The sequence below is a fragment of the Salmo salar genome, chromosome ssa28 (assembly GCF_905237065.1).
Source record: "Salmo salar chromosome ssa28, Ssal_v3.1, whole genome shotgun sequence".
Classification (NCBI taxonomy): domain Eukaryota; kingdom Metazoa; phylum Chordata; class Actinopteri; order Salmoniformes; family Salmonidae; genus Salmo; species Salmo salar.
In genome coordinates, this window is record NC_059469.1 from 30357501 (window position 1) to 30372933 (window position 15433).

Consider the following 15433-nt stretch of genomic DNA (forward strand, 5'->3'; position numbering starts at 1 on the left):
GCCGTAGAACTGACCTGCCGGCAGACAGGCCAGACAATGGGCCAGTGTGTGAGCTTGTGTGCGTGCGTTCATGCGTGTGTGTGTGTGTGGCTGGATGGACAGCTCTGCATGTTAATTTATAGCCCCATCAATTAACCACAGCCTGCGTCTGGCCTGTCACTCCTGAAGAAGCAGGAAATTGCACCTCAACAAGGCTAATACGGCTGCCACTCTTTTCCACTGCAGCCCAGACTCAGGATGTGTCCCAAATGGCACCCTATTCCCTACCTGGTCCCTATTGTTCCTGGTCAAAAGTAGTGCACTTCATAGAAGTAGTGCGCCATTTACAACGTAGCTTCAGACTTAGCTCAGACCCCCAGGTAACGAGATGGAAGGATGGAGGGATCACTGGGCTGTTTACTTACTGTGTCTTCCTCTCTCTTTGTCACTCACCATCCCTCCACCCTCACTCCATCCTCCCTCCCCAGGGGGTAGGGGCACGGTGAGAGGACCGTGAAAGAGGGTCTTCTTCTACAGACGTGTTTATTTGTTTATGTTGCTGTCATGGTCAATGACGAGAGAGAGAGAGAAGAGAGAAGAGAGAGAGAGAGGAATAGGAAGAGAGAGACGGAGAGAGAGGAAGCGAGAGAGAGAGAGAGAGAGAGAGAGAGAGAGAGAGAGAGAGAGAGGAAGAGAGAGAGAGGAAGAGAGAGAGAGGAAGATGAAGAGAGAGAGAGAGAGAAGAGAGAGAGAGAAGAGAGAAGAGAGAGAGAGGAATAGGAAGAGAGAAGAGAGAGAGAGAAGAGAGAGAGAAGAAGCGAGAGAGAGAGAGAGAGAGAGGAAGAGAGAGAGGAAGAGAGAGAGAGAAGAGAGAAGAGAGAGAGAGGAATAGGAAGAGAGAAGAGAGAGAGAGGAAGCGAGAGAGAGAGAGAGAGAGAGAGAGAGGAATAGAGAGAGAGGAAGAGGAAGAGAGAGAGAGGAAGAGGAAGAGAGAGAAGAGGAAGAGAGAGAGAGAGAGAGAGAGAGAGAGAAGAGAGAGAGGAAGAGGAAGAGAGAGAGAGAGAAGAGGAAGAGAGAGAGAGAACCACGCTGTTCTACTGCAGGGAGAGCAGGAGGGCTGGCAACCTGGCATGAGGGCTAGGGTTTTACTATGACAAATCTGGGAGGCCAAATACACGTCTGTCTGTATGTTCCATTCAGCCTCCAAGCAGGGGAGTTCTACTAGTCTATCCTCGCTCCACATTGGACCTTTCAAAGCAGTGTGAAACTTTGTGTTCTCTCACTGACATTTGGGCTCTTTTCAGTCTCTAATGGTAATCTGTGTTTCACAGAATCTCCCATAGTAATGTGTCTTCCATCTCCCATGGTAATGTGTTCTGTATCCCATAGTGACCTGTGTTCTGTATCCCATAGTGACCTGAGTTCTGTATCCCATAGTGACCTGTGTTCTGTATCCCATAGTGACCTGTGTTCTGTATCCCATAGTAACCTGTGTTCTGTATCCCATAGTAACCTGAGTTCTGTATCCCATAGTGACCTGTGTTCTGTATCCCATGGTAACGTGTTCTGTATCCCATAGTGACCTGTGTTCTGTATCCCATAGTAACCTGAGTTCTGTATCCCATAGTGACCTGTGTTCTGTATCCCATGGTAACGTGTTCTGTATCCCATAGTGACCTGAGTTCTGTATCTCATAGTAACCTGTGTTCTGTATCCCATAGTAACCTGTGTTCTGTATCCCATAGTAACATGTGTTCTGTATCCCATAGTAACCTGTGTTCTGTATCCCATAGTAACCTGTGTTCTGTATCCCATAGTAACCTGTGGTCTGTATCCCATTGTAACCTGTGTTCTGTATCCCATAGTAACCTGTGTTCTGTATCCCATAGTAACCTGTTTTCTGTATCCCATAGTAACGTGTTCTGTATCCCATAGTAACCTGTGTTCTGTATCCCATAGTGACCTGAGTTCTGTATCCCATAGTGACCTGAGTTCTGTATCCCATAGTAACCTGTTTTCTGTATCCCATAGTAACATGTGTTCTGTATCCCATAGTAACATGTGTTCTGTATCCCATAGTAACTTGTGTTCTGTATCCCATAGTAACGTGTTCTGTATCCCATTGTAACCTGTGTTCTGTATCCCATAGTAACTTGTGTTCTGTATCCCATAGTAACATGTGTTCTGTATCCCATTGTAACCAGTGTTCTGTATCCCATAGTAACCTGTGTTCTGTATCCCATAGTAACTTGTGTTCTGTATCCCATAGTAACCTGTGTTCTGTATCCCATGGTAACCTGTGTTTTTCCCATGATCCACGGGTCCTCCTCTCTGATCCCCCCACTATGTCAGTCTGTTTGTGTTCTAGTCAGCTGTAACAAGCAAGTCGAGCTTCAAGGTCTGTGGCCTGTACTTCTCTGAGTGGCCCTTGATAACAGAAAGCACAGCACTCACTCTTACACAGGTGTTTTAATGCGCCCGACTGTCATGCAGCTGGTGGAAAAGGACTGGAGTTCTTGATCTGATGGTTTGAGGGTGGAGTAGAGTAGAGAAGGTTATCTTGCTGAGGTCAGTACACTGACTTGTTTATTCATAGTTTAGTTTGCAACTCCTGTCTTCTGTCTTCTTCAACTCCTGTCTTCTGTCTTCTTCAACTCCTGTCTTCTGTCTTCTTCAACTCCTGTCTTCTGTCTTCTTCAACTCCTGTCTTCTGTCTTCTTCAACTCCTGTCTTCTGTAACATACAGATAGCTAGCTTCTATAGTCCTTTCCTGCAATAACAGTCCATGGGTGGACTGTTATTCCTATTTTTCATGATTTCATCATTAATAAACATGATTAAAATAATCCAAAACGAAAAGAGTTTTGTTAGATTTCAGTCTTCTGTGATGTACAGCGCATTCTGAACGTATTCAGACCACTTTCCTGTTTACACATTTTGTTACGTTACAGACGTATTCTAAAATGGATTTAAAAAAATGTTTTTTCTCATCAATCTACACACAATAGCCCATCATTTCAAAGCGAAAACCGTTTTTTTAAAGTTTTGGATAATGTATTACAAATAAAATAAGAAATACCTTATTTGCATAAGTATTCAGACCCTTTGCTATGAGACTCAAAATTGAGCTCAGGTGCATCCTGTTTCCATTGATCATCCTTGAGATGTTTCTACAACTTGATTGGAGTCCACCTGTGGTAAATTCAATTGATTGGACATGATTTGGAAAGGCGCACACCTATCTATATAAGGTCCCACAGTTGACAGTGCATGTCAGAGCAGAAACCAAGCCATGAGGTCGAAGGAATTGTCCGTAGAGCTCCGACACAGGATTGTGTCGAGGCACAGATCTGGGGAAGAGTACCAAAAAATTTCTGCAGCAATGAAGGTCCCCAAGAACACAGTAGCCTCCATCATTCTTAAATGGAAGAAGATTGGAACCACCAAGACTCTTCCTAGAGCTGGCCACCCAGCCAAACTGAACAATCGGGGGAGAAGGGCCTTGGTTAGGGAGGTGACCAAGAACCCGATGGTCACTCTGACGGAGCTCCAGAGTTCTTCTGTGGAGATGAGAGAACCTTCCAGAAGGACAACCATCTTTGCAGCACTCCACCAATCAGGCCTTTATGGTAGAGTGGCCAGACAGAAGCCACTCATTTACATTACATTTACATTTTAGTAATTTAGCAGACGCTCTTATCCAGAGCGACTTACAGTAGTGAATGCATACATTTCATACATTTCATTTCATGCATTTTTTTATTTATTTATTTATTTATTTTTTTGTACTGGCCCCCCGTCAGGAAAATGTTCATGACAGCCTGCTTGGAGTTTGCCAAAAGGCACCTAAAGGATTCTCAGACCATGAGAAACAAGATTTTCTCGTCTGATAAAAACCAATATTGAACTATTTGGCCTGAATACCAAGTGTCACGTCTGGAGGAAACCTGGCACAATGCCTAAGGTGAAGCATGGTGGTGGCAGCATCATGTTGTGGGGATGATTTTCAGCGGCAAGGACTGTGGGACTAGTCAGGATCGAGGGAAAGATGAACGGAGCAAAGTACAGAGACATCCTTAATGAAAACCTGCTCCAGAGTGCTATGGACCTCAGACTGGGGCAAAGGTTCACCTTCCAACAGGACAAAGACCCTAAGCACACAGCCAAGACAACGCAGGAGTGGCTTCGGGACAAGTCTCTGAATATCCTTGAGTGCCCCTGCCAGAGCCTGGATTTGAACCTGATCAAATATCTCTTAAGAGACCTGAAAATATTTGTGCAGCAACGCTCCCCATCCAACCTGACAGAGCTTGAGAGGATCAACAGAGAAGAATGGGAGAAACTCCCCAAATACAGGTTTGCTAATCTTGTAGCATCATACCCAAGAATACTCAAGGCTGTAATCGCTGCCAATGGTGCTTCAAGAAAGTACTGAGTAAAGTGTCTGAATACTTATGTAAATGTGATGTTTCAGTTTTCCATTTGTTATACATTTGCACAAATTTCAAAAAACCTGCTTTCGCTTTGTCATTATGGGGTATGGTGTGTAGAATAATGAGATGGGGGAAAACTATTTAATCAATAGTATCGTAACAAAATGTGTGAAAAGTCACGTGGTCAAGTGCTTTTGTATCCCTTTAGGCTCGCTCCAATGTAGGGTGAAGGGCTGTTTATAAGGTAGATGTAAACATCAGGAAAGGACAGATTTTCAGTGGTTTAAACACGCTGGTTGGAGCACCATAAGGGGACTACAGCTAGTTTTTAAAAATATATATATTTTTTACCACAGAGTCTTGATGAGCCGTATATTCCGCCATTGCGAGCTAGCTAGCTAGAATTGATTTTGGGCATCAATATGGCGGCCACTCTGGCTGAGAACATTCATGACAGTGGTGTAACACGACAGAGGTTCAACCCATGTCTGTCTGTGTTCTAGTCCTTCTAGAGTGGTGAGGCTGTGAGGAAAGCAGGAGAACTACAATGCTACATCTAGAACTTGTCTGTTTTGTGTCTGTGTTGTAGTTGTCAGTGTGGAGAGTCGCGAGGCCCACCTTGGCAGCCTGGTCATCGAGGCAGAGAGGAGGGCAGGGGAGCTGGCTGCCCAGGCCCAGAGAGACGGCCTTAGTCTGGAGGCCTGTGACAAGGACAAGCAGCTCCGAGCCTGGGAGTGGAGGTGCAAGCTCTACAAACGCATGACAACTGGCTTCCAGCATGCACGTGAGTATGCTGGGATCGTGTGTGTTTGTGGAGGGGGGAGGCTGTGTGTGTGTGTGTGTGTGTGTGTGTGTGTGTGTGTGTGTGTGTGTGTGTGTGTGTGTGTGTGTGTGTGTGTGTGTGTGTGTGTGTGTGTGTGTTTTCATTGTTCCTTTCTAGTCAGGGACTGGTTTAGACCTGGGACACCAGGTGGGTGCAATTAAACAACCCCAACACTTTAGAACACACACACCTGGGAGGTGTCTGGTCTGACATTGTGTCTATATCAAAGTAAATCTGAGTGAGGTTATTATGGCTGGCAGGTGGTTCAGACTTCACAGTTACCATATTCTCTTTATAGCGCACTACTTTGGACTAGGGTGCTATTTGGGACACAGTTACAAATAGGCTGCAGGAAAAAGCCAGGAGGAATGTTGAGAGAATAGAGGGGAGAGTTTAGAGGGGAGAGTTTAGAGGGGAGAGTTTAGAGGGGAGAGTTTAGAAGGGAGAGTTTAGAGGGGAGAGTTTAGAGAGGAGAGAATAGAAGGGAGAGTTCAGAGGGGTGAGAATAGAGGGGAGAGTTTAGAGGGGAGAGTTTAAAGGGGAGAGTTTAGAGGGGAGAGTTTAGAGGGGAGAGTTTAGAGGGGAGAGTTTAGAGGGGAGAGAATCGAGGGGAGAGAATCGAGGGGAGAGAATCGAGGGGAGAGAATCGAGGGGAGAGAATCGAGGGGAGAGATTCGAGGGGAGAGAATCGAGGGGAGAGAATCGAGGGGAGAGAATCGAGGGGAGAGAATCGAGGGGAGAGTTTAGAGGGGAGAGTTTAGAGGGGAGAGAATAGAGGGAAGAGTTTAGAGGGGAGAGTTTAGAGGGGAGAGTTTAGAGGGGAGAGTTTAGAGGGGAGAGTTTAGAGGGGAGACTTTAGAGAGGAGAGAATAGAAGGGAGAGTTCAGAGGGGTGAGAATAGAGGGGAGAGTTTAGAGGGGTGAGAATAGAGGGGAGAGTTTAGAGGGGAGAGTTTAGAGGGGAGAGAATAGAGGGGAGAGTTTAGAGGGGAGAGTTTAAAGGGGAGAGTTTAAAGGGGAGAGTTTAGAGGGGAGAGTTTAGAGGGGTGATAATAGAGGGGAGAGTTTAGAGGGGAGAGTTTAAAGGGGAGAGTTTAGAGGGGAGAGTTTAGAGGGGACAGTTTAGAGGGGAGAGTTTCTATCATCTTCATACAACCCTCATCATATACTGCTGTCATAAGGAGGAGAGGAGGACAGGAAGAGAGGAGGGGAGGAGGACAGGAAGAGAGGAGGGGAGGAGGACAGGAAGAGAGGAGGGGAGGAGTACAGGAGTGGAGGAGGACTGGAAGAGAGGAGGGGAGGAAGACAGGAGGGAAGGAGGAGAGGAGGACTTGAAGAGAGGAGGGGAGGACAGGAAGAGAGGAGGGGAGGAGGACAGTAGGACAGAAAGAGAGGACAGGAGGAGAGGACAAGAGGACAGGACAGTAGGACAGAAGGAGAGGACAGGAGGAGAGGACAAGAGGACAGGACAAGAGAATAGGAGCGAGTGTGTATTGGACAAACACACACATGCACTTACGCAAAGACACACAAAGACACACGCTATTTCTTTACCTTTGATATTGAATACTGCAATGTTGAGGAAGAACTTGCAAGTCAGCATTTCACTGTTCTGTTTACACCTGCTGTATCCTGCGTCAGGTGACAAACACACATGATCTGCTTCTCTATCAGTAAGGTAAATGTGTGTTTGTGCCCCATCTAAACTGAACACACATCATCTGTTTGGGCTGGCAATTTACTCTGACCGCTCACTTAAATGAAAACCTTAAATCAGGTTACAGACCATGTAGCTCCTTTCTAGGACTCCTAGACTTCACCAGCAGTATCAGCAGGTTAACACATTATGAAAAACCATCTGGCCTTAATGTACTTCATGTACTTATAGAAACAGTACAGCCAGAAGAGGACTGGCCCCACCTCAAATCCTGGTTCCTCTCTACCAGGTACAGACAGAAGAGGACTGGCCCCACCTCAAATCCTGGTTCCTCTCGACCAGGTACAGCCAGAAGAGGACTGGCCCCACCTCAAATCCTGGTTCCTCTCTACCAGGTACAGCCAGAAGAGGACTGGCCCCACCTCAAATTCTGGTTCCTCTCTACCAGGTACAGCCAGAAGAGGACTGGCCCCATCTCAAATCCTGGTTCCTCTCGACCAGGTACAGCCAGAAGAGGACTGGCCCCACCTCAAATCCTGGTTCCTCTCGACCAGGTACAGCCAGAAGAGGACTGGCCCCACCTCAAATCCTGGTTCCTCTCTACCAGGTACAGCCAGAAGAGGACTGGCCCCACCTCAAATCCTGGTTCCTCTCTACCAGGTACAGACAGAAGAGGACTGGCCCCACCTCAAATCCTGGTTCCTCTCGACCAGGTACAGACAGAAGAGGACTGGCCCCACCTCAAATCGTGGTTCCTCTCTACAGGTACAGCCAGAAGAGGAGTGTCCCCACCTCAAATCCTGGTTCTTCTCTACCAGGTACAACCAGAAGAGGACTGGCCCCACCTCAAATCCTGGTTCCAGGTTGCTCTCTACCAGGTACAGCCAGAAGAGGTCTGCCCTCCCCACCTGAGCCGGGTTCCTGGTTCCTCTCTACCAGTTACATCCAGAAAAGGACTGGCCCCACCTCAGTCTGGTTCTTCTTTACCAGGTACAACCAGAAGAGGACTGGCCCCCCCTCAAAGTCTGGTTCTTCTTTACCAGGTACAACCAGACGAAGACTGGCCCCACCTCAAATCCTGGTTCCTCTCTACCAGGTACAGCCAGAAGAGGACTGGCCCCACCTTGAAGCCTGGTTCTTCTCAACCAGGTACAGCAAGAAGAGGACTGGCCCCACCTTGAAGCCTGGTTCTTCTTTACCAGTACAGCCAGAAGAGGTCTGGCCCCACCTTGAAGCCTGGTTTTTCTTTACCAGTACAGCCAGAAGAGGACTGGCCCCACCTTGAAGCCTGGTTTTTCTTTACCAGTACAGCCAGAAGAGGACTGGCCCCACCTTGAAGCCTGGTTTTTCTTTACCAGTACAGCCAGAAGAGGACTGGCCCCACCTTGAAGCCTGGTTTTTCTTTACCAGTACAGCCAGAAGAGGACTGGCCCCACCTTGAAGCCTGGTTTTTCTTTACCAGTACAGCCAGAAGAGGACTGGCCACCCCTCAACGTCTGGTTCCTCTCTTGATTTCTTCCTGGGTTCCTGCCTTTCTAGGGAGTTTTTCCTAGCCACTGTGCTTCTACGTCTGCATTGCTTGCTGTTTGGAGTTTTAGGCTGGGCATCTGTAAAGCACTTTGTGACAACTTAAAAGGGCTTTCTAAAATGTATATGATGTGATTTGATTTTGATTTGTAGGTGTGCCAGAGCCCCCGTCTGCAGTGCGTCTCAGTGTAACCAGTAGTTCCTCTCTCACGGTCACATTCCAGGAGCCCCGCTGCCTCAACTCTGCTGTGGTCACCAAGCACAGAGGTACACACACACACACACACACACACACACATGGACACACACACACACGGACACACACACATTAAAGGAGCAGCAATGTAGAAAGGAATCTAAATGGGTAGGAACAAATAAATTATTGTTCCCTTAATTTGTTACTTTCTCCCTCTATTTTATCTCTCTTTCTGTCTCTCTCTCTCATTCTCTCTTATCTGTTTCTGTCTCTTTCTCTCTCTCAATTCAATTTAAATTGAAGGTCTCTCTCTCTCTCTCTCTCTCTCTCTCTGTCTCATCTGTTTCTAACCTCTGTACCCCCTCTGTCTGTCATCTCACTAACCTGCCTCCCTCTAGCCCTGTGGGATGACAGTAAATCTATTCCCCATGCCATGACTGGTATTGGCTTTTTCCCCTCCCTCCCTCCCTCCCTCCCTCCCTCCCTCCCTCCCTCCCTCCCTCCTCCCCTCCCTCCTCCCTCCCTCCTCCCTCCCTCCCTCCCTCCCTCCCTCCCTCCCTCCCTCCCTCCCTTACTTCCCTTCATTCCTTCTAGCTACAATTACAGGCCAGAGAATAGAGAGCCCAGCAGAGAGAGATCAGTGTATGTACCTGGATAGGGCTGGTCATTTGGGACTAATAGGCTTCTGCTGCAGATGTAGCATGCATGTTACAACAGGCTAGTGTAATGGTTTATAGTGGCGCTGCTGTCCACTCAGCAAGGCTTTTTCTTACAGGTGTACAAGTCTTTACATGCCGTTTAGAAGTTCTGTGTCAATTGCTGATAAAGCTGAAGCAAAGGAGTGAAAATTAGAGAGAATGTGCAGAAAGAGAGAAAGAGAGAATAGACTGAGCACAGAGAGAGAGAGAGAGAGAGAGAAAATAGATGGAGCAGAGAGAGAGAGGGAGAGAGAGAGAGAAAATAGACTGAGCAGAGGGAGAGAGACAGAGAGAGAAAGAGAGAAAATAGACTGAGCAGAGAGAGAGAGGGAGAGAGAGAGAAAATAGACTCAGCAGAGAGAGAGAGGGAGAGAGAGAGAGAGAGAGAGAGAGAGAGCTGGTTCTCAAGAGAAGACAGGCTATGTGTACACTGCCCACAAAATGAGGTTTAAACTGATCTGCACTTTCTAACCTCCTGCCAAATGTATGACCATATTAGAGACACATATTTCCCTCAGATTACACATACCCCATATCTACTGGGTGAAATACCACAGTGTGCCATCACAGCAGCAAGATGTGTGACCTGTTGCCACAAGAAAAAGGCAACCAGTGAAGAACAAACAACATTGTAAATACAACCCATATTGTAATGTTTACTGTTAATTATTTTATTGTTTATTTCATTTTTGTTTATTATCTACTTCACTTGCTTTGGTAATGTTAACATATGTTTCCCATGCCAATAAATCCCTTAAATTGAAATAGAATTGAATTGAGAGAGACAGAGAGAAAGAGAGAGAGAGGGAAAGAGAGAGAGAGAGACGGAGAGAGAGAGGGAAAGAGAGAGACAGAGAGAGAGACAGAGAGACAGAGAGAGATAGAGAGAGAGAGAGAGAGAGAGAGAGAGAGAGAGACAGCGAGACAGAGAGAGAGAGACAGAGAGAGAGACAGAGAGAGAGACACAGAGAGAGAGACACAGAGAGAGAGAGAGACAGAGAGAGAGACAGAGAGAGAGAGAGAGGGACAGAGAGACACCACACACCTCAAGGCATTAGTAGCCCAATGAGAAGGTTAATAGTGTAATACACAGCACCAGGGGACCTATTGATTTATTATAAGGAGAGAGGACACACACACACACACACACACACACACACACACACACACACACACACACACACACACACACACACACAGCCTGTGGTGTTAATGTCTGTTACTATTTGTAATGTTGTGTGTGTGTGTGTGTGTGTGTGTGTGTGTGTGTGTGTGTGTGTGTGTGTGTGTGTGTGTGTGTGTGTGTGTGTGTGTGTGTGTGTGTGTGTGTGTGTGTGTGTGTGTGTGTGTGTGTGTGTGTGTTACAGTGGAGTGGAGCTGTCTAAAGGACTTTTCCATGCTGGCTGGAGAAATGGTGTTGGAAAACCTACAGACACTCAAGTGTACCATCAACGGCCTTACCATGGTAAATAATGAAGGAACACAAAGAGAGACTGAGAGAGGAAGATAGACAGAGAAAAGGAAGAAAGAGAGAGAAGAGATAAAAAATGGGAGAGAGAAGGCGGACATAAAGAGAGAGGAGCACAGAAAGAGAGAGGAACACAGAAAGAGAGAGAGAGCAGAGAGAGAGGAGAGCACAGAAAGAGAGAGAGAGCAGAGAGAGAGAGGAGCGCAGAGAGAGAGAGGAGAGCATAGAGAGAGGAGAATAGAGAGAGAGAGAGGAGAGCAGAGAGATAGGAGCAGAGAGAGGAAGATAGACAGAGAAACGGAACAAAGAGAGAGAAGAGATAAAAAGTGGGAGAGAGAAGGAGCACAGAAAGAGAGAGAGAGAGCAGAGAGAGGAGCGCAGAGAGAGAGGAGCGCAGAGAGAGTAGAGCAGAGAGAGAGGAGCGCAGAGAGAGAGGAGAGCAGAGAGAGAGAGGAGAGCAGAGAGACAGAGGAGAGCAGAGAGAGAGGAGCGCAGAGAGAGAAAGGACAGCAGAGAGAGAGAGGAGAGAGAGAGCAGAGAGAGAGGAGAGCAGAGAGAGAGGAGAGCAGAGAGAGAGAGGAGAGCAGAGAGAGAGGAGCGCAGAGAGAGAGGAGAGCAGAGAGAGAGAGAGCAGAGAGAGAGAGAGCAGACAGAGAGAGCAGAGAGAGAGGAGAGCAGAGAGAGAGAGGAGCAGAGAGAGAGAGAAGAGCAGAGAGAGAGGAGCGCAGAGAGAGAGAGGAGAGCAGAGAGAGAGAGGAGAGCAGAAAGAGAGAGGAGAGCAGAGAGAGAGGAGAGCAGAGAGAGAGAGGAGAGCAGAAAGAGAGAGGAGAGCAGAGAGAGAGGAACGTAGAGAGAGAAAGGACAGCAGAGAGAGAGGAGAGCAGAGAGAGAGGAGAGCAGAGAGAGAGAGGAGAGCAGAGAGAGAGGAGAAGAGAAAGAGAGGAGAGCAGAGAGAGAGAGGAGCACAGAGAGAGAGAAGAGAGCAGAGAGAGAGAGGAGAGCAGAGGGAGAGAGGAGCAAAGAGAGAGAGAGGAGCGCAGAGAGAGAGGAGCAGAGAGAGAGAGGAGAGAAGAGAGAGAGGAGAGCAGAGGGAGAGGAGAGCAGAGGGAGAGGAGAGCAGAGAGAGAGAGGAGAGCAGAGAGGAGAGCAGAGAGAGAGGAGCACAGAAAGAGAGAGGAGCAGAGAGAGAGGAGAGCAGAGAGAGAGGAGCAGAGAGAGAGGAGCAGAGAGAGAGAGGAGCAGAGAGCGAGGAGAGCAGAGAGAGAGAGGAGAGCAGAGAGAGAGAGGAGAGCAGAGAGAGAGAGGAGCACAGAGAGAGAGAGGGGCGCAGAGAGAGAGAGGAACAGAGAGAGAGAGGAGCACAGAGAGAGAGAGGGGCGCAGAGAGAGAGAGGAGCAGAGAGAGAGAGGAGAGAAGAGAGAGAGGAGAGCAGAGGGAGAGGAGAGCAGAGGGAGAGGAGAGCAGAGGGAGAGGAGAGAAGAGAGAGAGAGGAGAGCAGAGAGAGAGCAGGGAGAGAGGAGAGCAGAGAGAGAGAGGAGAGTAGAGAGAGAGGGGAGCAGAGAGAGAGAGGAGAGCAGAGAGAGAGAGGAGCAGAGAGAGCAGTGAGAGAGGAGAGCAGAGAGAGAGGAGAGCAGAGAGAGAGAGGAGAGCAGAGAGAGAGGAGCGCAGAGAGATAGGAGAGAAGAGAGAGAGAGAGCAGAGAGAGAGAGCAGAGAGAGAGGAGAGCAGAGAGAGAGAGGAGCAGAGAGAGAGAGAGGACAGCAGAGAGAGAGGAGCGCAGAGAGAGAGAGGAGAGCAGAGAGAGAGAGGAGAGCAGAGAGAGAGGAGAGCAGAGAGAGAGAGGAGAGCAGAAAGAGAGAGGAGAGCAGAGAGAGAGGAACGTAGAGAGAGAAAGGACAGCAGAGAGAGAGAGGAGAGCAGAGAGAGAGCAGAGAGAGAGGAGAGCAGAGAGAGAGGAGAGCAGAGAGAGAGGTGAGCAGAGAGAGAGGAGAAGAGAAAGAGAGGACAGCAGAGAGAGAGGAGCACAGAGAGAGAGAAGAGAGAGAGAGAAGAGAGAGAGAGAGCGCAGAGAGAGAGGAGCAGAGAGAGAGGAGCAGAGAGAGAGAGGAGAGCAGAGAGGAGCAGAGAGAGAGGAGCAGAGAGAGAGGAGAGCAGAGAGAGAGGAGAGCAGAGAGAGAGGAGAGCAGAGAGAGAGAGGAGAGCAGAGGGAGAGGAGAGCAGAGAGAGAGAGCAGAGAGAGAGGAGAGCAGAGAGAGAGAGGAGCAGAGAGAGAGAGAGGAGCAGAGAGGAGCACAGAGAGAGAGAAGAGAGAGAGAGAAGAGAGAGAGAGAGCAGAGAGAGAGGAGCAGAGAGAGAGGAGCAGAGAGAGAGAGGAGAGCAGAGAGGAGCAGAGAGAGAGGAGCAGAGAGAGAGGAGAGCAGAGAGAGAGGAGAGCAGAGAGAGAGGAGAGCAGAGAGAGAGGAGAGCAGAGGGAGAGGAGAGCAGAGGGAGAGAGGAGCAAAGAGAGAGAGAGGAGCGCAGAGAGAGAGAGGAGCAGAGAGAGAGAGGAGAGCAGAGAGAGAGGAGAGCAGAGAGAGAGGAGAGCAGAGAGAGAGAGCAGAGAGAGAGGAGAGCAGAGAGAGAGAGGAGCAGAGAGAGAGAGAGGAGCAGAGAGAGAGAGAGGAGCGCAGAGAGAGAGAGGAGAGCAGAGAGAGAGAGGAGAGCAGAAAGAGAGAGGAGAGCAGAAAGAGAGAGGAGAGCAGAGAGAGAGGAGAGCAGAGAGAGAGAGGAGAGCAGAGAGACAGAGGAGAGCAGAGAGAGAGGAACGTAGAGAGAGAAAGGACAGCAGAGAGAGAGAGGAGAGAGAGAGCAGAGAGAGGAGAGCAGAGAGAGAGGAGAGCAGAGAGAGAGGACAGCAGAGAGAGAGGAGAGCAGAGAGAGAGGAGCGCAGAGAGAGAGGAGAGCAGAGAGAGAGAGAGCAGAGAGAGAGAGAGCAGACAGAGAGAGCAGAGAGAGAGGAGAGCAGAGAGAGAGAGGAGCAGAGAGAGAGAGAGGAGCAGAGAGAGAGGAGAGCAGAGAGAGAGAGGAGAGCTGAGAGAGAGAGGAGAGCAGAAAGAGAGAGGAGAGCAGAGAGAGAGGAGAGCAGAGAGAGAGAGAGGAGAGCAGAAAGAGAGAGCAGAGCAGAGAGAGAGGAGCGTAGAGAGAGAAAGGACAGCAGAGAGAGAGAGGAGAGCAGAGAGACAGAGCAGAGAGAGAGGAGAGCAGAGAGAGAGGAGAGCAGAGAGAGAGAGGAGAGCAGAGAGAGAGGAGAAGAGAAAGAGATGAGAGCAGAGAGAGAGGAGCACAGAGAGATAGAAGAGAGAGAGAGAGCACAGAGAGAGAGGAGCAGAGAGAGAGGAGCAGAGAGAGAGAGGAGAGCAGAGAGGAGCAGAGAGAGAGGAGCAGAGAGAGAGGAGAGCAGAGAGAGAGGAGAGCAGAGAGAGAGAGGAGAGCAGAGGGAGAGGAGAGCAGAGGGAGAGAGGAGCAAAGAGAGAGAGAGGAGCGCAGAGAGAGAGGAGCAGAGAGAGAGAGGAGAGCAGAGAGAGAGGAGAGCAGAGGGAGAGGAGAGCAGAGGGAGAGGAGAGCAGAGAGAGAGAGGAGAGCAGAGAGGAGAGCAGAGAGAGAGGAGCACAGAAAGAGAGAGGAGCAGAGAGAGAGGAGAGCAGAGAGAGGAGAGCAGAGAGAGGAGAGCAGAGAGAGAGGAGCAGAGAGAGAGAGGAGCAGAGAGCGAGGAGAGCAGAGAGAGAGAGGAGAGCAGAGAGAGAGAGGAGAGCAGAGAGAGAGAGGAGCACAGAGAGAGAGAGGGGCGCAGAGAGAGAGAGGAGCAGAGAGAGAGAGGAGAGAAGAGAGAGAGGAGAGCAGAGGGAGAGGAGAGCAGAGGGAGAGGAGAGCAGAGAGAGAGAGGAGAGCAGAGAGAGAGCAGGGAGAGAGGAGAGCAGAGAGAGAGAGGAGAGTAGAGAGAGAGGGGAGCGCAGAGAGAGAGGAGAGCAGAGAGAGAGAGGAGAGCAGAGAGAGAGAGGAGCAGAGAGAGCAGTGAGAGAGGAGAGCAGAGAGAGAGGAGAGCAGAGAGAGAGAGAGAGCAGAGAGAGAGGAGCAGAGAGAGAGAGAGCAGAGAGAGAGAGGAGAGCAGAGAGAGAGAGAGAGAGAGAGAGAGAGAGAGAGAGAGAGAGCAGAGAGAGAGAGAGCAGAGAGAGAGAGGAGCAGAGAGAGAGAGAGGAGCAGAGAGAGAGGAGCGCAGAGAGAGAGGAGAGCAGAGAGAGAGAGGAGAGCAGAGAGAGAGGAGAGCAGAGAGAGAGAGAGGAGAGCAGAAAGAGAGAGGAGAGCAGAGAGAGAGGAACGTAGAGAGAGAAAGGACAGCAGAGAGAGAGAGGAGAGCAGAGAGAGAGCAGAGAGAGAGGAGAGCAGAGAGAGAGGAGAGCAGAGAGAGAGAGGAGAGCAGAGAGAGAGGAGAAGAGAAAGAGAGGACAGCAGAGAGAGAGGAGCACAGAGAGAGAGAAGAGAGAAAGAGAAGAGAGAGAGAGAGTGCAGAGAGAGAGGAGCAGAGAGAGAGAGGAGAGCAGAGAGGAGCAGAGAGAGAGGAGCAGAGAGTGAGGAGAGCAGAGAGAGAGGATAGCAGAGAGAGAGGAGAGCAGAGAG

At 49.3% G+C, this 15433-nt stretch overlaps 1 protein-coding gene across 1 annotated transcript in view; it reads left to right on the forward strand.

The window, feature by feature from the left end:
• The window catches only part of LOC106589776 (ankyrin repeat and fibronectin type-III domain-containing protein 1), a 133128-nt gene that overhangs the window by 11233 nt on the left and 106462 nt on the right, over positions 1-15433 (forward strand). The window contains exons 3-5 of the mRNA XM_014180106.2: positions 5002-5196; positions 8572-8685; positions 10680-10777. Of these exons, the coding sequence (XP_014035581.2) occupies positions 5002-5196; positions 8572-8685; positions 10680-10777 (407 nt within the window). The remainder of the gene's footprint in view (positions 1-5001; positions 5197-8571; positions 8686-10679; positions 10778-15433) is intronic.